The sequence below is a fragment of the Panthera leo genome, chromosome B2 (genome assembly GCF_018350215.1).
Source record: "Panthera leo isolate Ple1 chromosome B2, P.leo_Ple1_pat1.1, whole genome shotgun sequence".
NCBI lineage: Eukaryota > Metazoa > Chordata > Mammalia > Carnivora > Felidae > Panthera > Panthera leo.
Window position 1 is genome coordinate 42,037,792 of NC_056683.1, and position 22,599 is coordinate 42,060,390.

Here is a 22,599-nt window from a genome sequence, read left to right on the forward strand (position 1 = left end):
GGAAAGAATTAGAGATACATTCGAGTTGGTATGATGGAAAGAGTGGTCGATTTGGAGTGAGGAAACTTGGAAATGAATCCTAGTTTTTTGGGTGACCTTGAGCAAGTCCTTGCTCAAATTCGGCTTTCTATTTTGAAAAATGCAGCTGCTTAGGGAAGATAACATCCAGCAGGGCGCCTGGCCCAGAAAAGTGGTAGGTGATCCTGCCTAATCAGTGCCAATTATGAACAGGCATCTGCAGGCTTTGTGGACGGCCCATCCTTCACTGCCACCAGAGGCTACGGTTCCAATAATGACATCTGCCTGGAGAAAACCCACAACTCTTAAGAAAATTAAAAAAAAAAAAAAAAATCCAGAAACACTGACCAGCTTTTCCGGCGGCCCTTGATGGCGCCGCCCCCACTAGCCGGGGCGAGTAGCCCTGCCCTTCGGGGACCCCCGGCGCCTGAGGAGGGCGGGAGCGCCCCGGACGCGGAGGCAGGAGGACCGGGAGCGCGCCTGGCGGGACGCAGCGCGGCCGCGCGCGGCTGCGGCCGGTGTCCAGGCAACCCCCGGACGCGTCTCCGCGGGAGAAGCAGGTGGCCCCGCGGCCCTCCGGCCCTCCGCTCCGGTTCCTCGCCCGCCCGGCGCCCGGCAGTGGCAGTTCGGCTGCCAGTGGGTGCGTTGATCTCGCAGCCTCGCCGGAGGAGGCTTCCGCTGGGGGAAGGGGTGGAAGACCCGGAGGTGGAAAGGGAAGGAGCACCTTGGGCGGCGGGGCAGCGAGTGTGGGCGGCGGAGAGAACCCACGGGAACCCCGGGGGCATCCCGACCTGAGAAAAGCCCGAGGAGGGGGCGGGAGGGAAGTTCTGATTAAGATGCCACCCCTGCCCTCTTTGACTTTCAATGGCTTGTGGACTTTCTCTTTGCTTTCTTTGATGCCTTTCTTACAAAGGTCTTTTCTTTGTCTCCGGGTTGCTTTTCGTACTTAAAATCAACACATGCATAGATGAGTCCATGTACCCTGGAAAAGGTCCCTGGGACTGTTCTCTCCCCTCCATCTCCAGAGCGACCTGCAGCAGAGAGCTGGAGAAGGTTCAAGAGGAAGGAGACCCTGGCATGACCACGATGGAGAAGAGATACAGTTGAGTTGAAGAAATCAGAAGGGCTGGGTGTGGATTTGGTCGCCAGATCCAAGTATACCAGAGCCGGGAAGTTCAAACCACTTAAAGTGTACGGGGAGGCCAGTTTGCGGGCATATAAAAAGTAGTCTTTGAAAAGTAGCTTATGTCTCTTTTAACCCAAGATCTGATGAAGTGGATAGCAGCTCAAAGCAGAGATTCTCACAAATTAAGTCCTTGGATCTCATAACAGCCCAGAGGAATGTTACTAATGAGTAAAGAGAGCCAGGGGCGCCTGGGTGGCTCAGTCCATTGAACGTCAGACTCCTGATTTTGGCTCAGTTTATGATCTCACCATTAGTGGGATCAAGTCCCACATGGGGCTTGGGCCTGCTTGGGATTCTCTCTCCCCTCACTCTCTGCCCCTCCTCCGCTTGTGTACTCACTCTTTCTCTCTCAATCTCAAGATAAAAAAAAAAAAAAAAAAAAAAAAAAAAAGGGTCAGGGGAGCCAGAGTTTTGACCTGCCCAGTGCTACGGTCAATAAATGGAAATCTGAGGATTAACCACAGTCTTCTGGCCCCCCAAACCTGTGTCCTTCAATTTTTTCTTTGCTCAAATATTACTAGATTTGTGGCACTATTTATTGGATGGGCAGCTCGGACAAAAAATATGAACATTTTAAGGAAAGGCTTAAATTAAAATAATGGATAGTGGCTCCTTAATTGGTTCTGAAGGCTGAGGAGGATGTTTGGGGGGCACACTGCCTCTAGAGAACAGAATCATGAAGCAGAACAGCCACAGTCTCTCAGAAAACCTTGGAATGAGTGTATGCCTAGGTTGGCCTTTATAGGTGAGTGGCCTGAATGCTGGAAACAGTGAATGTTGTAGAATGTTCTGTCTGTGCCCCATCAGATCATAGCTTGGTCCTCGGCCCTTTGTATTACAGATCTTCTGTCTCCTCGTTCTCCTTCACAAGTGCACAGAGAGCGGGGAGGTATGACTTACCATATGCATCTGTAAGCGGGGACCAGAAGAGCGGGAGTTGGAACCCAAAGTGCCCAATGTGGCTAGGTCAGCAAGAGAAAAAGGTTTGGGGATTCTAACTTTAAGCTCTAGGCTTTTCTGCAGTTCCCATGGTGAGCTCAGGTAACAGAGGGAGCTGCTGTTTTAAAGGTGGGGGAGAGGGGGTTCGTGTTTCTGAGTTAGGGGTACTGGAGGAGCACCAGAGTCTGAGATCCCCAGACCACATTAACCAGAGAGTCATGACTTCCTTTCCTGCTATGTAGGTGTGTCCGTTCAGGAGACCATATCTGAACTCAGCTTCACATGGAGTCCAGGGGTTTCGGGAAGGAAGGGGCTCCACAGACCAGTTGAACATGAATACAAAACTGTGGGTGTATATGCATTTTTCCAGCAAGGGGTGGGGGGCTGTTGTTTTCATTACTTTCCAGGGGAGTCTGTGATCTGAAGGGTTAAAAACCACAGTCCTAGACCCTTAGGCTGTTTGTGGAGCAGATAAGCAGGGGTGAGAAACTGAGTGGTTAAAAGGTAACCACATTAAGCTAACTTGGCTTGATGTATCATTTTCTCCCTGCCAGACCATGCTATTGTGTAAATCAGCTGTGATGACAAGTATGTGAAAGTTCCTTGGTTATGTAAGGTGTTATTCCTGCCTAAAGAAATGGAAATAATTAGCGTGGATTCCACAGATGGTACCAAAGAAACAGACTTTCTTCTAAACTCTCCATTTCCCCCTAAATTTCTTTCTAGTCGCCAGAACCTTCTCTCGGTCCCTTCTGTTGAATCATCTTTTCTTATATCATTGTGTTTTGGCAACTTGTTAGAATTTCCCATCTTATGGCTTCCTGGACATTGAATTTGAATAACAATTATCATGCTAAATGATGACATTTTCAAGAAGCATGTGCCTTAGCTTCTTTGTATCATCTCAGCCTAGTGAGCTAGAGGGAGGGTGGGGGGGAGGTGTTGGGAGCTGGGCTGGAGAGGTAATTGACTTACTTGAAGTAACTGGATGTTACCTTTACACAAGGGGAGCATCAGTGTCAGAACAGAAGGGGTCAGACTTGCAATTTCAGCCTCTTCTACTGGAGGACACGTGGAGAGGCAGCCAGAGGCCACGTTTAAGTGTCTCTAGGCTGTAGAGGCTGAGTTACTTCTGGGAAGATCCTGTAGTAAGCTGGATTTGGAGGATGTGCCCTTTGCCTGTTTAGAAGAGAGACGGCTCTTCCTATGCTTGCCTGTCAGATAAGCTTTCCCTTTCAAAGCAGCCACAGGCCACTTTCTAGAGAGTTGCCAACACAAAGCTTCTTAAGCAAACAAGGAAATATGCTAAATGTGTACATGTGATTTCACTGCTTGCTGCTCAGGGTTATATAATATATTTAAATTTTGCCCCTAAAAAACAAAAAAAACAAAAAAAACCCAGTGTTTGTTTTGTAATGTCATCCATAGCAACCAGTTCTTGCTTTGGTGAACTCGTAAGTCCTCTAGTGGCAAATATACAATTAGAATGTTTACATGCTATGAAAAGGCAACCACTGTTAAAATCCAGGGGCAAAAATTATTATCAGTAAATGCTGTAATAACTCAGAGCTTACATATGATTATCAACCTAGAAGATATATCTGCTCTTGCTTTTGTCTTCTCTACATATGTGGATCCTTTCTGATTCCTTATAGATAAGGTTCATACTTTTTTCATAGCTATGTTTCTGGAAACAGAGGCACTGGATCAAAAGTGCACTTCTCACGGACTTTGGAGGATGCATATGGCCAAAGTGCGTTTTAGTAAGATGGAGACATTTCTACCAGCAATGTACAAGAACACCATTCCTCTAACCTCTGCCAATCTTAGGTTTTTGCAGACTCCTAGCAAATACTGGTATCGTGTCTTTTTTTTTCTTTTTTTTAGTTTTTTATGTTTATTTATTTTTGAGAGAGAGAGAGATAGAGTGCAAGCAGGGGAGGGGCAGAGAGAGAGAGACAGAGACACAGATCTGAAGCAGGCTCCAGGCTCTGAGCTGTCAGCGCAGAGCCCTACGTGGGGCTCGAACTCAGAAATGGTGAGATCATGAGCTAAGCCGAAGTTGGATGCTTAACCAACTGAGCCACCCAGGCGCCCCTGGTATTGTGGCTTAAATTCAGCTCTTTGATTATTAGGAAGGATGGATTTCCGCCCCCCCCCCCCAAATGTATATTGGCTATTTGTGTGTGTTTAAAATTTTTTTAAATATTCATTTATTTTTGAGAGGCAAAGGGGGAAGGGGCAGAGAGAGAAGGAGACGGAATCCAAAGCAGGCTCCAGGCTCTGAGCTGTCAACACAGAGCCCGACGCGGGGCTTGAACCTACAAACCCCAAGATCCTGACCTGAACCGAAGTCGGATGCTCAACCAACTGAGCCACCCAGGTGCCCCTGTGTGTGTTTAATTCATTACCTAATGATGTCTTTTGCCCATTTTTTCCTTGGGTATTTATTTTCATTTTATAAATTTATAAAAACTCACAATTTGGCATGACTACTAACTCTTTTTCTTGTGTATGCTATAAACTTTCCCCCAGTTTATAGTTTTCTGTGGAGCTTTTAAATGGATATGTTTTCAAATCACGTATCTTTTCCTTTATTTCGCCTGTATTTGATAATCTTTCTTAGAAATAACTTCCCCAGTCTAAGATTATGTAAACATTAAATTATCATTTTTTTCAGGTACATCTTTTATTTTAAATCTGATATTCAAATCTATCATTCATCTGGATTTATTTGGGGATTAATTAATTTTATTTTCATTCCAAATGATTAGTTGTTTCAGCAATATTTTTGAATAATCTATTCTTTCCCCACGACATGAAATGCCACGATTATATAAAGTTTTATTCTATCTACATTTTCTATTTTGTTCTCTTGATTAATCTGTTAGAGTCAGGGTCAGTACTATCTTGATTATGTGACATTAAACTACATTTTATAAATTATACTCTATAGGTCTGTCACCTTGAATAGGTTACTGGACATTTCTGACCCTCAATTTCTTTATGTGTAAAGTTATTTCTATTCCATTTGTGATTATGGTATTTCATTGCTAATACTGTTTACTTGTGTTAAAAATTGTTTTTTCTTGAACTTCACTTACCTATATTATTGGTACTTTCCACGAAGCCATACCAAAGTTCTGATAATCTTCTCTATTTCATTCATTTCTGCTTTTATTTTTATAATATCCTTTTTTTTTTTTTTAACCACGTTGGGAGGTTTATTCTTTTTTCCTTATTTTTTTTGCATTGCAAGTGAGCTCATTAATTTTGGAATCTTTGTTTTTTAACCACCTGTCAGTTCTAAGATGGACATTTTTCAGCGTGTGAACATCTCTGAGGTTGGATTGGTCTTACCAGAGCTGTGGGCCCAGCAGCAGGTGTGAAGCAGTCTTTATAAGCTTTGCTGAATGAGCCCTGAATAATATGGAGGGTGTGTCTGTATCTTGGAAGAAAATTCCAGAGGCAATCGAGGAGCACTTATTTAAGAAGTGCTGCATCACCCATGTTCTTGCTGCACTGAGGTCAATTTGGGTGGAAAATGTGGACATCAGTGATTGAGTTGAAAAGTGATTCAGTAATCAGGCTTTTGAATGTAAGATTTAAGAAGGCCTTAACCAGGGGCCCCTCGGTTGACCGTCTGACGCTTGGTTTTGGCTCAGGTCGTGATCTCACGGTTTGTGGGATTGAACCCTGCGTTGGGCTCTGCACTGACAGTGTGGAACCTGCTTGGGGTTCTCTCTCTCTCCCTCTCTCTCTCTGCCCCTCCCCTGCGTGCACGTGCACGCTCTCTCTCTCTCTCAAAATAAATAAACTTAAAAAAAAAAAAAAAAGAAGGCCGGGCACCTGGGTGGCTCAGTCGTTTAAGCTGTTAGTGGCTCAGGTGATGATCTCGCGGTTTGTGAGTTTGAGCCCCACGTCGGGCTCTGTGCTGACAGCTCAGAGCCTGGAGCCTGCATCTGATTCTCTGTCTCCCTTTCTCTCGGCCGCTCCCCTGCTCACGCTCTGTCTCTCTCGCAAAAACATATTAACATTAAAAAAAAAAAGGTCTTAACCAATTTATTTTGCTTATATTTTCCTTCTTTAAATATGCACATGACTGACGTGTATTTAAAATATACATCTAAGTAAGTCTGAAAGAATGCTTCGATAAATATATAATAAACATTCTAAGTGGTAGAGCATTCTCTCCTACTTTAATTGGCAACCTTTGTTCTTTGTGGTACATAAAATAATAATGTTATTACAGTTGCTGGTGTCTCATATTTGGTGGAATGCAGTAGGTGCATTTCGGGCTCTAGTTTCTACTTACCGCTTTATTTGAGTCCCACAACTTTGATTTATAGTACGTATGTCATTGACCATTAAGCACCTCGTGATTCCCCTCACGATTTCTTCTTTTATGTGAAATATTTAGAAGTGTGGTTTGAGTTTCCAAGCTCATGGATGTTTTTGGCTGTCTTTTTATTATCGATCCCTAAAATTGTATTGCATTGTGGTCAGAGAGTGTGGTCTGTGTTACATTGTTTGACGCTACTTTTATGGTTTGTAGGTGGGTGGGTGGTTACGCCTTTGGCTACCGGGACCCTGTGCTCTCCTCTTCACAGCTCCCCTCCCCTGGGCTCCAGTCCATCCCTGCTACTCACACCTCAGGCAACCAGTTGACCCTTTCTGTACCTAGGGCTGTTGTAGGTGCTGTGGCATATTCCAGAATGGCTCCTCCCACACTTGGCCGGCTCTGAGAATCACCTGAGGTGCTTCTTTAACATTCGGACACCCGGGTCTTGCCCTGTAGGTCGGAGTTGGAGCTCTGGGATCTGAGTTTTGGATAAGTGCCCCAAGATGATTCTCATGACCGAGCAAATTAAAAATGTGGGTTCCCAGGCCTCACTTAGAGAGATTTGTGATGGGATATGAGAATTTGTATATTTTTTTAATGCTTTATTTATTTTGGGAGGGGGAGGGGCAGAGAGGGGGAGACCCAGAATCCGAAGCAGGCTGCAGGCTCTGAGCTGTCAGCACAGAACCCAACTTGGGGCTCGAACTCACAAACCGTGAGATCACGACCTGAGCTGAAGTCGGACGCCTAACCGACTGAGCCACCCAGGTGCCCCGAGAATCTGTATTTTTAACAGGCCTCCCAGGTCATTCTGACGCAGGCAGTCTTTATGCCATACCCTGAACAACCTGAGAATGGGGATACTGGGAGGGGAGGGGAATGTACTCAAGAGTCACAGAAGTCTGACTCTTATTTTAATTTTTTTTTTTAATTTTTTTTCAACGTTTTTTATTTATTTTTGGGACAGAGAGAGACAGAGCATGAACGGGGGAGGGGCAGAGAGAGAGGGAGACACAGAATCGGAAACAGGCTCCAGGCTCCGAGCCATCAGCCCAGAGCCCGACGCGGGGCTCAAACTCACGGACCGCGAGATCGTGACCTGGCTGAAGTCGGACGCTTAACCGACTGCGCCACCCAGGCGCCCCTTATTTTAATTTTTTAAAAGTTTATTTGTTTATTTATTTTGAGAGAGAGGAAGAGAGAGAATCCCAAGCAAGCTCCACACTGACAGCACAGAGCGTGATCCAGGGCTCAAAATAACGAACCGTGAGGTCATGACCTGAGCCAAAATCAAGAGTCGGATGCTTAACCGACTAAACCACCCAGGCGCCCCTTTTTGTAATTTTCTAATCACCGGAGGTAACGTTGTGTCTATTGGGCTAAAGTTATGCATAAAGAAATGCAATATCCATTCATCTGACTTTTTTTTTTAATGTTTTTATTTATTTTTGAGACAGAGAGAGACAGAGCATGAGCAAGGCAGAGAGAGAGGAAGACACAGAATCCGAAGCAGGTTCCAGGCTCTGAGCTGTCAGCACAGAGCCCAACCTCACGAACCCGTGAGATCATGACCTGAGCCAAAGTCAGATGCTTAACCGACTTAGCTACCCAGGCGCCCCTCTTGGAAGTTTCTGATGGCAGTTCTTTGGATTATTCATCAGTCTTTCTATGAATCAGTCCTTTGGAAAATTGTATTGAGATGCTCAATATAACTTGATTCAGAGGTTATGTCTACCACTTAATTCAAAGTAGACAAACTCCGGAGGGACAAGTAGTGCAGCATTGTGGTTAGGATTTTTGACTTTAGTATCACAAGAACCAGGATGAAATCTAGATCTAGATGTTTGCTTTCTGTGTGATCTTAGGCAAGTTGCTTAACCATCTGTGCTTTGGTCTCCTCATCAGTAAAACGGAAGGATAAGCAATGCTTATGTCTGTGGGGTATTATGGGAATTAAATGGGATAATGTGTGTAAGATGTTAACACCATCCCCAATACACAATAAATGCTCAATAAACATTATTTTTAAAAAATGTTTATTTACTTTTGAGAGAGAGAGAGAGAAAGAGAGAGTGGGAGAGGAGCAGAGACAGAGGGGGACATAGGATCTGAAGCTGGCTCTGTGCTGACAGCAGAGAGCCCAATGTGGGGTTCAAACTCACCAACCGTGATATCATGACCTGAGCCAAAGTCGGATGCTCAACCAAGCCACCCAGGTGCCCCTAAACGTTATTTTTTTTGTTTTCTTTTTTTAAAATAATTTTTGTAATCCAGGGGACACGATGGAGGGGTAGATATTTCGTTTCATTAACGAACTCCAATGGTGATGTGTTGCAGGTGATTTTCTGGAATCTAAGGGATGCTTTGCTGGCACAACATCCTCTGGAAGAAAGGTCAGCCCCTCATCTTCTGCTGAAACATGTCCTAGTGTGAGTGAGCCTCCAGTCCCCGGCAAAGTGTCCGTTCACCTAGAGTAAGTAAGAGGCCAGTACAGTCCATACTGTTGGCGTAAATTCTGACTGGGAAGCCAACAGTCTAAGAGGTAGAATGACATGTTTGGCAAGAGCCTAGATTCTGGAGCCAGGCTGTCTAGGTTTAAACTCCAGGTCTGCCAACTTCATCTGTGTGAACTTGGGAAAATCACTTTACCTCCCTGGGACTCAGTTTTTTATCTACAAAATGGAGATAATACTTCATAGGATGGTTTTGAGGATTAAAGGAGGTAATGCATGGAAAGTGATCGCAAGACTCTCTGGCACACAATACATGTTATATGCATGCTTGTCATTATCAGATGTAAAAGCAAGCGAAACTAAGCTGTTTTTGTTTTTAATGTTTTAAAATTTCATTTTAGAGAGCGAGTGGGGAGAGGGGCAGAGGGAGAGAGAGAATCCTAAGCAGGCTTTGTGCCTAGTACAAAGCCCGACACAGGGCTCGATCCCACAACCTGGGATCATGACCTGAGCCGAAATCAAGAGTCAGCCACTCAGTGGACTGAGCCACTCAGGTGCCCCCTATTTCCTTTTCAAATGGAAATGATTATATGGGTCCTGCCTACATCGCAGGATTATTAGAAGGGAGCAAAGAAGACCAGCGTCGTGACGTTGCTTTGAAGCCCTTCAACCGGGAGAGCGATGTGATGTCGTGAAAAAACATCCCATGATTTGATAACTGATAACTATACCTGAAGACCAAAGCCATCTGTCGACTGTAAAGCTACTCAAACAAGAAGTGATTGCTTTTACCGCTGAAAATAGTTTGTTGTAGGTTTTGGTTTTGGTTTTTTTGTTTTTAATGGCCAGGAACTTCGCGAAACACGATGCTCTGTTATTACAACCATTGCAGCTTAGGTTTGTTTTTTGGTTACTTCTTCCTCTTCCCTTTATCTTTGTTGATTTTTAATTTCCATTTAATGGTTTTATTGAACGTGCATATCTTTTGGTAGCAGTTTTTGTGGAAACGTAATTCACATACTGTGTAATTCATCCTTTCAAAGTGTGCAGTTCAGTGGTTTTTAGTGTAGTGAACAGAGCTGTGCAACCATTACCACAATCAATTTTAGAACATTTTCATCACCTCAAAAAGAAGCTCTTGAGCAGTCACCCCCACTGTGGCCTCTACTCTACCTGCCCCTCCCCGCCCCCCCCCCCCCCCCCCCCCCCCGGCCCTAGACAGCCACTAATCTACTTTTTATCTCTGGACATTTTATATAAATGGAATATGTGGTCTTCGGTGTCTGGCTCCTTTCATTTAGAATCATTAAAAAAATTTTTTTTTAAATGTTTATTTATTTTTGAGAGACAGAGCACAAGCAGAGGAGGGGCAGAGAGAGAGGGAGACACAGAATCCAAAGCACAGGCTCTGAGCTGTCAGCACGGAGCCCAACACGAGGTTCAAACCCACAAACCGTGAGATCACAACCTGAGCCAAAGTTGGTCACTCAATAGACTGAGCCACCCGGGAGCCCCTAGCATCGTATTTTTTTTTCTTTTCTTTCTTTTCTGCGGCACAAGAACCCGGCCGCGCGTATTTTTAAGTTTCATCTAGGTTTCAACATGTATCAGCACATCATTCCTTTTTTTTTTAATTTTTTTTTTTAACGTTTATTTTTGAGACAGGGAGAGACAGAGCATGAACGGGGGAGGGTCAGAGAGAGAGTGGGAGACACAGAATCTGAAACAGGCTCCAGGCTCTGAGCTGTCAGCACAGAGCCCGACGCGGGGCTTGAACTCACAGACCGTGAGATCATGACCTGAGCCGAAGTCGGATGCTCAACCTACTGAGCCACCCAGGCGCCCCACATCATTCCTTTTTTTAAAAAAATTAAGGTGAAATATATATTAACATAACATTTGCCATTTTATCCACTTTTACCCATTGGCATTAATTACCTTTCTGTGTTGTGCAACCATGACTGCTATTTTTTAAACATTTTCATCAACCCAAACAGAAATGCTGTACCCGTTAGGCGATAATTTCTCCCAGACCTCGGTATTCTGATCCACCCTAATCCGCTAACCTAATCTACTTTCTGTCTCTCTGAATTTACCGTTTAGATATTTTGTGGAAGGAGAGTCATATAATACTTGTCCTTTTGTGTTTGGCCTAGTTCATTTAACACAATATTTCAAGTTTCATTCGTGTCGTAGCATGTATCAGAACTTTCTTCCGTTCTATGGCTGAATCATATTCCATTTTTTGTCAGCGCTACATTTTGCTCATCCATTCATCTGTCAGTGAACATTTGGGTGGTTTCCACTGCATGGCTAACGTGAGTCACACTGCGAAGAACATTCGTTTACAAGTGTCTAAGTCCCTGTTTTCCATTCTTTGGGGTATGTGCCTAGGAGTGGAGTTGCTGGGTTATACAGTAATTCTATATTTAACTTTTTGAGGAACCACCACACTGTTTTTAAGGACGCACCTTTGGGCTCTGTTTCAGCCCCCTCAAATTGTAAATAAGTAAATGATATGTTATGGACGTTTATGGAGGGGTAGGCTTAGTTGACGCACATGAGCGTAATTCTAGCGTAAGATATATAAAATCAGATTCTAACTACCAATTTAAACACATAGAAGATTCTAATCCTTCTGCCTCCTTTCCAGCTCTGCTACAGATTTGGATCTGAAATCCTCCTCCGCACATTCTGATCAGTCCTCTGAAACCTCATTCCCTGAAGTCCCCAAGGATAAATATCCCAAGGAGTTCAGCCTGCTTAAGTTGCAGACAAGTGAGTACGTCCTAGCCTCCCCTCTGCGTGCCTCCATACCCAGGGCTTTCCAGAAGTCTGCTGTACTGTTGGGCACAGTTCACTGAAGACTCACGAAGTGCCAGGCATTTGACACGTTTTCTTTCTTCCTTCCTTTCTCTCTTTCTTTCTTTCTTTCTTTCTTTCTTTCTTTCTTTCTTTCTAATTTTATTTTTTAACATTTACATCCAAATTAGTTAGCATCTAGTGCAACAAGGATTTCAGGAGTAGATTCCTTAGTGCCCCTTACCCATTTAGCCCATCTCCCCTCCCACCAACCCTCCCATAACCCTCAGTTTGTTCTCCATATTTATGAGTCTCTTCTGTTTTTTTCCCCTCCCTGTTTTTATATTATTTTTGTTTCCCTTCCCTTATGTTCCTCTGTTTTGTCTCTTAAAGTCCTCCTATGAGTGAAGTCATATGATATTTGTCTTTCTCTGACTGACTAATTTCACTTAGCATCATACCCTCCAGTTCCATCCACGTAGTTGCAAATGGTAAGATTTCATTCTTTTTGATTGCCTAGTAATGCTCCATTGTATATATATGCCACATCTTCTTTGTCCATTCATCCATCGATGGACATTTGGGCTCTTTCCATACTTTGGCTATTGTCGATAGTGCTGCTATAAACATGGGGTGCACGTGTCCCTTCGAAACAGCACACCTATATCCCGTGGATAAATGCCTAGTAGTGCAATTGCTGGGTCGTATGGTAGTTCTATTTTTAGTTTTTTGAGGAACCTCCATACTGTTTTCCAGAGTGGCTGCACCAGCTTGCATTCCCAGACAGGTTTTCTAATTCTCGCAGCAGCTCTGCTGGGGAGCTGTCATGATATGTTTTCCCAAACTGACATGGCTTTATATAAAAACCATAAAAGTATCATAGCAAAGTATTAAAATAATAAAGGAGTATATTAGGTAGAGTATAGAAACCCCTTCCCCAGTGTTCTCCAACGTATCCCCCATGGGCCCCGTAGCCATGAGGAATTTTGAAGCGTGTATGTGCTGGTATGTATGTACTTATCTATACATGGGTTGGAGTATACAACCATATTTTCACTAGTGGAAAATAGTATACAAACTGTTTTCACTCAGAGCAAATAGATCATGGACCTCTTTCTGTGTCAATACGTATACATCTAGGTGGCTAATATAGGCCTACCCATTTAACACCCCAGGCAACTGAGGCACGGGGAGATTTAGTCACTCGTACAAGACCACCTGTCTGGGAAGTACAGTGATGGGATTAGACTCCAGGCTCACCTGCCCCCAGAGCCTGTGTTCTTTCTTGGCCACCACAGAGCCCAAGTGTTTCTCAAACAACCCTAGAGCTGTTAGAGGATCTCTCATTGTTTAAGACCACTTTAGCCATTTTGTAGGAAAAGTATTGAGCGAGGAAACAAAGCCCTGAGAGGTCCGGTGACTTGCCTGAGGTCTCGCGATGGCCTTTCTCATTTGCCAGAGTTGCATGTCTTCATTTCCCAGAGTCACTCTAGTGCACGCGTGTCCCATCATTGCTGCCAACACTGTGGTCCATCCACTAAGTTGCCGTGGTTGGCCCAGCCCTTCCCTGGTTGAAGGGCATTCTGTTCTTCCTACCCACTCATCAGAGCAAAGGCTGGATCATAGGTGCTTGTACAACTGTCTCTTAGCTTCCCGTTCCAGACATCGCTTCCAACCATAAAGGTGGCTTTATTTTTGGAGGAGAGGGTAAAAAGGAAAAAAAAAAGAGGCCTCTTAGATACCTATCTCCCCACTTCCCCTCTTTTTTTTTTTTTAATGTTTATTTTTGAGAGAGAGAGAGAGAGAGAGCAAGCACGAGCAGGGGAGGGGCAGAGGATCCGAAGCGGGTTCTGCACTGCAAGCAGAGCCCGATGTGGGGCTTGAACTCATGAACCGTGAGATCATGACCTGACTGAAGCCTGACACTTAGCCGGCTGAGCCACCCAGATGCCCGTTCCCTTCCTCTCGTGCTGAGTCCCCCAGAGGTTAACGGTGCCCTTGATGTAGAACCAAGGAATTAAACATGTTGATAAAGGCTGTACAGTCAGAGAACGCCTAGGACAACTTTCTGTCATTTAATTGCATTATGAGACCGGGAGCGGAGCTGATGGAAGGATTTCTGATGTCTTGCAGAGGATGGGCACCGTCCTGAATGGACATTTTACCCGAGGTTTAGCAGCAATATCCACACCTACCACGTTGGAAAGCAGTGCTTCTTTAACGGGGTCTTCCTCGGCAACAGGAGGTCTCTATCAGAGAGAATGGTGGACAAGTGCTTTGGGAGGAAGAAGTATGGTAATGTTTTCCTCCTGGACCTTGACTGTGCGATGTCTGAAAATACTTGAGTTGTGGTTCTGCCAGGCCAACATTCCATGGCTGGTGTCAGCCCTTGGGGGGGTCACCATGTTACTGTAGGGCGGCCAGGAAGATAGGAAAGTGAAGGGGATGTTTGGCAGTTCTTTTTGGCAAAGAACTGACAACATATGCTGATCCACATTTTTGTTTTTCTCTGCATTTCATAAAATGCTAATGTGACATTTAAGTCATCAGACAAGTTCTCTCAGATACTTATTAATAGAAACCTTCATTCAAGTCGGAAGAAAATAATTTGTTTCAATTAGATGCTGCCCATGATATGTATTTAAATTATACATTATATTCTTCAAAAGGAAAATAGCCCATAAACCTTAGCCTGAAGTGCATTCTGTTATTTCATACCTTATTAAAGGTAATTTGAGATGAGTGTGTGTATATACTTATATAGTTTGTTACTTGGTGAGTTCTCTGTCCCAACCTACCCATAATAGATTTATGGAAAGATCCTAGTGTTGCTGAGTTCCAATGGATCATTATAGCACATTCTTCCATAGAAATACCCATACAGGAGGCAGCCCTTGCTTCGTGGATGAATAGGATTGCTGTAGCAGGAATACAAAGAGGAAGAAATAGAAAGTTTTCATTTTTGAGATTTAAAATAGACTTTTTTTTTGTTTATTCTGCTTTAGAGAGAGAGAGCATGCCAGCGGGGGAGAGAGGGGCAGAGGGGGGGAGAGAGAGAGTCTCAAACAGGCTCCATGCTCGGCGCGGAGAACACAGGGCTTGATCTCACAACCTGAACCGAAATCAAGAGTAGGACTGAGCCACCCAGGTGCCCCTAAAATGGACTTTTAAACTCATTGCACAGGCAAATAGTTTTAAATGTTTATTTATTTTTGAGACAGAGAGAGAGAGAGAGAGAGAGCCCATGTGAGTGGGGAAGTTGGGAAGGGGCAGAGAGAGGGGGACAGGGTATCTGAAGTGGGCTCTGTGCTGACTGCAGAGAGCTCAATGCGGGGCTCGAACTCGGGAACCTGAGCGGAAGTCAGTCGCTTAAGCAACTGAGCCCCCCAGGTGCCCCCAGAGATAAAGTTTTAAAGATCAAGGCTTTTGTCTGGATAGAGAATATATAAGAAGCCATACTAGAGGAGGTGGGAGAGTTGTTACTGAGGTGGGTGTTTTGAGGAGTCCTGTATCCTGCTCAGTTCCTGGGACCAAAATCTAGTCGGTGATCAGATGTGACTCTAGCTGGGGCTTCTGCCTCAGACTGTGGTTGGGGAACCTCAGCGTAGTGATAGCTATGGGCAATGTCTGGGCAGAAAGCCAGATGCGGGGTCTCACCCACCCAGGAGACGTGGGTAATAGCTGCATTCTTGCGCCCCGTGAGGACTGTGGAGGTCGGGACACATAGAAAGAATGAAAGAAAGAGAGCAAGCCAGGAGAGCTCCATAGCTCTCACGACCAAAACGGCAGGAGGCCACCGTGTGAGGCTCTGTGGACCATCAAGCCAGGGGTCATAAGAACGACTTTATGTCTCACCTGATGCATTGTGGAGCGGGCTGACTTCCTGAGGATCAGACTAGATGACACATTTTAGCAGACAACAGAAATAGATACCAACCTACAGAGAGTAGCAGAGATAAGATGAGGGTCAGACACCAGGGTGGTTCACAGACAGTGATCCAGGACCCAAAGGCTTATACCGAAGCCTTGATATCACGTAAGCCTGTTGTGCACGTGCTCAGTCCCCACCCCCAACTGAGTTGCAGCCATAAGGGAGAATAGGAAAGATTTATTTAACTGGTTTAAACACGAAAGACCAGAGAAAGACCAAGAAGGGACTAAGTTTAGCTGTATAGTACTTAGGAACGCTCTCAGCCACGGTCAGACAAAAGCCAAACTGTGAGAGGCTTAAATCATAAGACATTTATTATATACTTAATGAGAAGCTTTGGAATCTAGGTGGTCTATATTGTCCGATTGCCCAGTGATGTCACCAAAGATATAGCTCTTTTTTTTTTTTATTAAGTATATTTATTTATTTTGAGAGAGAGCGAAAGAGCAAGCAGGGGAGGGGCAGAGAGAAAGGGAGAGAGAGAATGTCAAGCAGGCTCTGCATTGTCAGCACAGAGTCCGACGCAGGGCTTGAACTCACGAACCGTGAGATCGTGGCCTGAGCCGAAATCAAGAGTTGGATGCTTGACGGACTGAGCCGCCCAGGAGCCCCAAAGATAATAGGCTCATTTTGTGTTTATGTGCTGCTATTCTTAGTTGTGTTGGATTTTTGTCTTCACACTTGTCATCTTATGGTCACAAGAGAACTGTTGCAGTTCCAAGCATCACGTCTATATTTCAAAACATGAAAAAGAGGAATCTCTCTTGTTGCCTTCCCTTTTTAGAATGAGGGAAAAATTTTCCCATATGGTCCTTAGGAGACTTCCTTCCACTCATGTCTCACTGACTAGAACTGGGCCAGTGACAAGTATTTATCAAAAATAAATGGTATTATCGTGATGACTCAAGTCCTGACCCTAATCCATCACTTCCCTCCTAACTCAAACATTATCCTGAATTTTGTTTATTATTATTTTTTAAAGTTTATTTATTTTAGAGAGAGACAGACAGACAGACAGAGACAGAGTGTGAGCTGAACAGGGGTCAAGAGAGAGGGGGACACAGAATCTGAAGCGGGCTCCAGGCTCTGAGCTGTCAGCACAGAGCCCGACATGGGGCTCGAACCCATGAACTGTGAGATCATGACCTGAGCTGAAGTCTGGTGAGCTACTGGGTGAGCCACCCAGGCACCCCTGAATTTTGTTTATTATTATTTCCCTTCCATCCTTCCTTCATTTGTTTCTTCTGTCTTTTTATGGTTTTTATACATACTGAATACATGCAAAGGTATATTTATGAAGTATTTATTGAATATATAGAATAAAGTATCACAATCACTTGTGTGTTTGTTTAAATTTCTAATTTATTTTTGAGAGAGAGAGACAGAGCATGAGCCAGGGTGCGGGGCGGGGGGGCAGAGAAAGAGGGGAGACACAGAATCAGAAGCAGGCTCTAGGCTCTGAGCTATCAACACAGAGCCTGACTCGGGGCTTGAACACACAAACTGTGAGATCATGACCTGAGCCAAAGCTGGATGGCTAACCGACTGAGCCACCCAGGTGCCCCTCACTTGTGTTTTTTTTAATGTTTATTTATTTTTGAGAGGGAGAGAGAGAGAGAGAGAGCAAGTAGGGGAGGGGCAGAGAGAGAGGGAGACAGAGGACCCAAAATGGGCTCTGTGCTGACAGCAGAGAGCCCAATGTAGGGTTCGAATCCACTAACTGTGAGATCATGACCTGAGCCCAAGCAGGACATTTAACTGACTGAGCCACCCGGGCTCCCGTTAAGTATCACAATCATTTGTATGCTTCTGACTCCATTTAAGACATAGAGTACTGTCTTTATATTTGAAGCTACTGATAGGCCCCTCCCTGAATATGACATCTTTCCTCCCCCAACTCCACAGGTAACTCCAATTCCACCTTTATTACAAAGAAAAACTTTTTATGGGGGACATTTTCAAACATTTGCCAAAGTAGAGAGAAGACCATACTGTTTCCTGATGTACCCATCACTTAGTTTCAACAATTGGCTTTCAACAATTCAACAATGTGGCTAATCTTATTTAATTTTTATCCCCCTCCCCCAGGGATTATTTTAAAGCAAGTTCCAGACATCAGATAATTACATCCGTATATGTTTTTGTGTATACCTCTAATAGACAAGGATTATTTTTATTAAATGGCCACAATACCATTTTCATATCTTAAAAAAACTAACAAAAATTCCTTAATATCACCAAATATTGTCAGTGTTCAAATAGTCAATTGCCTCACAAATGCCACAATTTAAAAATATTTAGAGTTTGAATCAGGGTCCAAAAAAGGTCCACACTTAACAATTAATTAAAATGTCTTTAAAATCTCTTTTTAATATATAGGTCTTCCTCCTCTTTTTTTCTTGCAATTTATTTGGTGAAGAAAGTAGGTTATTTATCCTATAAAGTTTGCCACAGTCAGGATTTTGCTGATTACATCCCTTGGTACCATTTAACAGGTTTCTCTGTCCTGTGTATTTCTTGTACACTTATAGTTGGATATACAGGCTCGATTCGTTTTAGTGTGACTAGTTCTTGGTAATGTGCAGTGACTTCCTTAAACCTCAAATACAATGGTCTCTTTTCCATTTTTTCTCTTCCTTGATCTCTTGCAGCTTTTAATATTTTTAAGCTTGGCACTGGACATTCCTTCGTTATTCTCTTCTCCCTCGTTACTTCTTGGACAAGACGGAGAGGCAGCGTTTATGACTGCCAGTCAGCTTCCATTATGAACTGAAATTCAACACATTTATTATAGAAAAAATCCAATCAAAATGTATTTCATTAAGAGTTAACTCTGATGATCAGCTATGATCAGGCCATTGGTGGAGTTCCTTTAAAGGCCTAATTTGTTGTCATGGAAGAAGAACAAAATGTTGTCTATGGTTATAGGTGATAGGGAAATTGACCTGAAACTGATTTTTCTCTTCTGTAGCTCTTCCTCATTAGCTAATTCCCTTCTGAGATCTAGTCAGAGAGGCAGAGCCCAATTATAGTTGCTCCTTAGGATTCATAGGGCACAGGGATTCAAAGTACACCAATGCTCAAATTTTAAGCAGAGTTCTTGCTCTTCCTTGGCAGATACCTTTGATTCACTTCTTATATTATCTATCTCGCTATCTATCTATATATTTATTTTTGTTTAAGGGTCAACTGTAGTTATTTTTTTAATGTTTATTTATTTATTTTGAGAGAGAGAGAGAGAGAGAGAGAGAGAAGGGGAATCCCAAGCAGGCTCCAAGCCCAGCACAGAGCCCAATGTGGGGCTCCTTCTCATGAACTGTGAGCCGAAATCAAGAGTCGGACACTTAACCAACTGAACCACCCAAGTGCCCCTCATTTTAAACCAAAACATCCTGCCTGCACCTAAGCTACTGTTCTTTCTGGGGGTGGGGGTAATCGGGACACTCTCTGGAACAATGTCCCAAACACAGTGTTTCTCAAGCACACTTTTATCTTCATATTCTCCAGGCAAGAGGATCACGAACAGAACTTTAGGAAGCCTCTATGTACTTCATAATACAACATGAAATTATCCTGTTTCCATTGTCATATGGATAGAGCATTATCTGTAGATTACCTTCAGTCCCTTTTATGATCTTGTTTTTAAATATTTCACAGATATTGATCCTAGGAATGGAATACCAAAGTTAACTCCAGGAGATAATCCATATATGTACCCAGAACAGAGTAAAGGCTTCCACAAAGCAGGCTCAACTCTCCCACCAGTGAATTTCTCAACGTAAGTGTATGTGAATAACAGGGTTAGTTAATTATAAAGGAATTGTAGCTCTCTGTACTATATATGTTATATTTCATAAGGAGTAGATTCCAACAAAACATGGTTGCTGAAAATTCCTTAAAAAGTTAATCTCTAGTTTCTTAGTGTCTACACACATGTGCGTGTGCAATTGAACTTATACACAGGATCTTGACTACAAAAAGGTTGTTGTTAATTTTGTCACTATTGTTGTTACCACAAATCTGAGGACTTTTCGGTTTCACACTGAATCAGATTATTAGTGTTTACTGTTTGGATTGATGTACACTTGGAACTAAACTTAGGCCAAAGTGATTCAGAAGAGGATCATTAAGTTAAAAGAAAAATAGTTGGTGTATTATATTAATATTTTAAAAAATCAATTATGTTTGGTTTACTGATGTTTAATAAAAAGTATAATAAGAATTATGACCTTTATAGTTGTGAAGCCCATAGGTGGCCATTAAACCAGAAAATAAGACATATTCTTCTTTTAAAAAAAATTTTTTTTACATGTATTTATTTTTGATAGATAGGAAGAGACAGAGCACAAGCGGGGGAGGGGCAGAGGGAGAAGGAGACACAGAATCCGAGGCAGGCTCCAGGCTCCGAGCTGTCAGCACAGAGCCTGACGCGGGGCTCGAATTCACGAACTGCGAGATCATGACCTGAGCCGAAGTCGGACGCCCAACTAACTGGGCCACCCAGGGGTCCCAAGACATCTTCTTGAACACAAAGATGTTTCTATCGATCTCTCTGCTGTAGATGCCATACCAATTTTATGGTTGCCTTTTCTGTTTTTCAGAGTGCCTTATGAAAAGAAATTTGATACATTTATTCCACTTGAGCCTCTTCCACAAATTCCTATGTGAGTTCTCTCACCATGTTTTATATTATCCAAGTTTTATTAAGTTATCAGCTATTTATGATTTTCTCCTGTGGACGAACTCATAGACACCCAACACAGAAGGACCTTTAGAATCTGAGCTGGTGGGTGGGGCAGTTTGTATGGAGCGTTTTTAGTGAGACACTTGGAGGGCAAGTGCTGTGCAGTCTATCAGCTGGGCAGTCCATGTCTTCACCCCATATGATGGACAGCCCGCTGGATGCCATGTGTTATGGTAGGTATGCACTAATGGACGTTTATATGGAGAAAAAAGGCAGGGTCCCTGATTTTTAAAACCTAAGAGTTGTCAGAAAAGAAGGACATGCTTAAATGAGTCCAGCCAGGGAGGATGGTTAGAGTTTGAAGAGGCAGAGAAAAAGCTGTCAGAATATTCTCGCACTAGAGGGAAGTATCATTCCTCTGATGTCCTACTTTAAGTTCAGGTCCTTTCTGAACCTCATCTAGTTGCCCAAGGAGGGTTTAGACCTAGAAAAAGATATGTGTCAGTATAAAAAATTTCGCTTTCTAATACAAAACAGTTTCATATAAACATAGATAGAGTGGGCAAGTGACCCACAGTCTGACCCACTGGAGTCCGGCTGGGAAACCAAACCCTGGAGCTCAGTGGAAATAAAAAGCCTTTTATTCCAAACTTGGGAGCTTTAATACTTTCATTATATGGCATTATTACATGAAGCAGATAATTAGGGCCTCTCATGTCTGTACTGTATACATAAAAACTTTTTTTTTTAACGTTTATTTTTGAGAGAGAGCGTGAGTGGGGGAGGGGCAGAGAGCGAGGGAGACAGAATCGGAAGCAGGCTCCAGGCTCTGAGCTGTCAGCACAGAGCCCGATGAGGGGCTCGAGCCCATGAACCTCGAGACCGTGACCTGAGCCGAAGTTGGGCACTTAACTGACTGAACCACCCAGGCACCCCTGTATACTTTTTTTCTTTTTTAAAACTAGGCTCCACGCTGGGTGTGGAGCCCAATGTGGGGTTTGAATTCATGACCCTGAGATCAAGACTTGAGCTGAGATCAAGAGTTAGATGCTTAACTGACCAAGCCACCAAGGTACCTTGTATACTGCACACTTTTGGCAAATGCTATTCTAAAATATTTAAAATAAAAGTAATTGCCAGGGCAAAAAACAAGTCTATACATTTAAGAAGACTGAAATCCTATCAAGTATCTTTTGTGACCACATGGTGTGAAAATAGAAAACGTTTACAAGAGGAAAACTGGAAACTGTGCAAATATATGAAGATTAAACAGCATGCTCCTGAGTAACCAATGGGTCAAAGGAGAAACCAAAAGAGGAACATTAGAAAAAAAAAACAACAACACTTCGAGACAAGTGAAAGTGGAAATACAGCACCCCAAAACCACGCATGCAGCGAAAACAGATCAAAAAGAGAAGTTTAGAGCAGTAAATGCCTACATTAAGAAAAAAGAAAGATATCAAATGAACAGCCTAACTTTACACCTCAAGAAACTAGAAAAAGAAGAACAAACTAAGCTCAAGGTTAGTAGAAGGAAGGAAATAACAAAAACCTGAGGGCAAATAAATGAAATAGAGACTAAAAAGGTAATAGAAAAAAATCAATGAAATGAAGAGCTGTTTTTTTTTTTTTTTTTTTTTAAAGATAAACCAAATAGATAAACCTTTAGCTACACTAACCAAAGAAAAAAGGGACAGGACTCAAATAACATTAAGTGAAAAAGGAGACATTACAACTGATATCCCAGAAATATAAAGGATTTAGGAGACTGCTATGAACAATTATCCACCAAACAAATTGGACAACCTATAAAAACCGGGTGCATTCCTAGAAACATACAACTTCACAAGACTGAATCATGGAGAAATAAATCTTATTTATTTATTTATTTATTTATTTATTTATTTTTAATGTTCATTTATTTTTGAGAGAGAGAGACAGAGACAGAGCGCAAGTGGGGGAGGGGCAGAGAGAGAGGGAGACACAGAATCCGAAAGAGGCTCCAGGCTCTGAGTTGTCAGCATAGAGCCCAATGCGGGGCTCAAACTCATGAACCATGAGATCATGACCTGAGCCGAAGTTGGATGCTAACCGACTGAGCCACCCAGGCACCCCTTTGAAGAAATAAATCTGAACAGACCAATGACTTGTCAGGAGACGGAATCAGTAATCAGAAATCTGTTAACTTAAGCCCAAAACCAAATGGTTTCGCTGGTGAATTCTATCAAACATTTAAAGAAGAAA

The 22,599-nt window shown here is 43.1% G+C and overlaps 1 protein-coding gene across 6 annotated transcripts in view; it reads left to right on the forward strand.

Annotated features, from left to right (window-relative positions):
* The first annotated feature begins 547 nt into the window (after positions 1-547).
* Positions 548-22,599, forward strand: part of SPATS1 (spermatogenesis associated serine rich 1) — a 28,047-nt gene continuing 5,995 nt past the window's right edge. For 2 of the 6 annotated variants that reach the window (XM_042938938.1, XM_042938935.1), the window contains exons 1-7: positions 548-658; positions 986-1,120; positions 8,823-8,958; positions 11,592-11,716; positions 13,874-14,035; positions 19,329-19,449; positions 20,273-20,335. In XM_042938938.1, coding sequence (XP_042794872.1) covers positions 994-1,120; positions 8,823-8,958; positions 11,592-11,716; positions 13,874-14,035; positions 19,329-19,449; positions 20,273-20,335 — 734 coding nt within the window. In that variant the 5' untranslated portion in view covers positions 548-658; positions 986-993. Of the gene's footprint in view, positions 724-931; positions 1,121-8,822; positions 8,959-11,591; positions 11,717-13,873; positions 14,036-19,328; positions 19,450-20,272; positions 20,336-22,599 lie in introns of all 6 variants that reach the window. The other 4 variants (XM_042938936.1, XM_042938937.1, XM_042938939.1 and 1 more) reach the window with 4 other exon arrangements.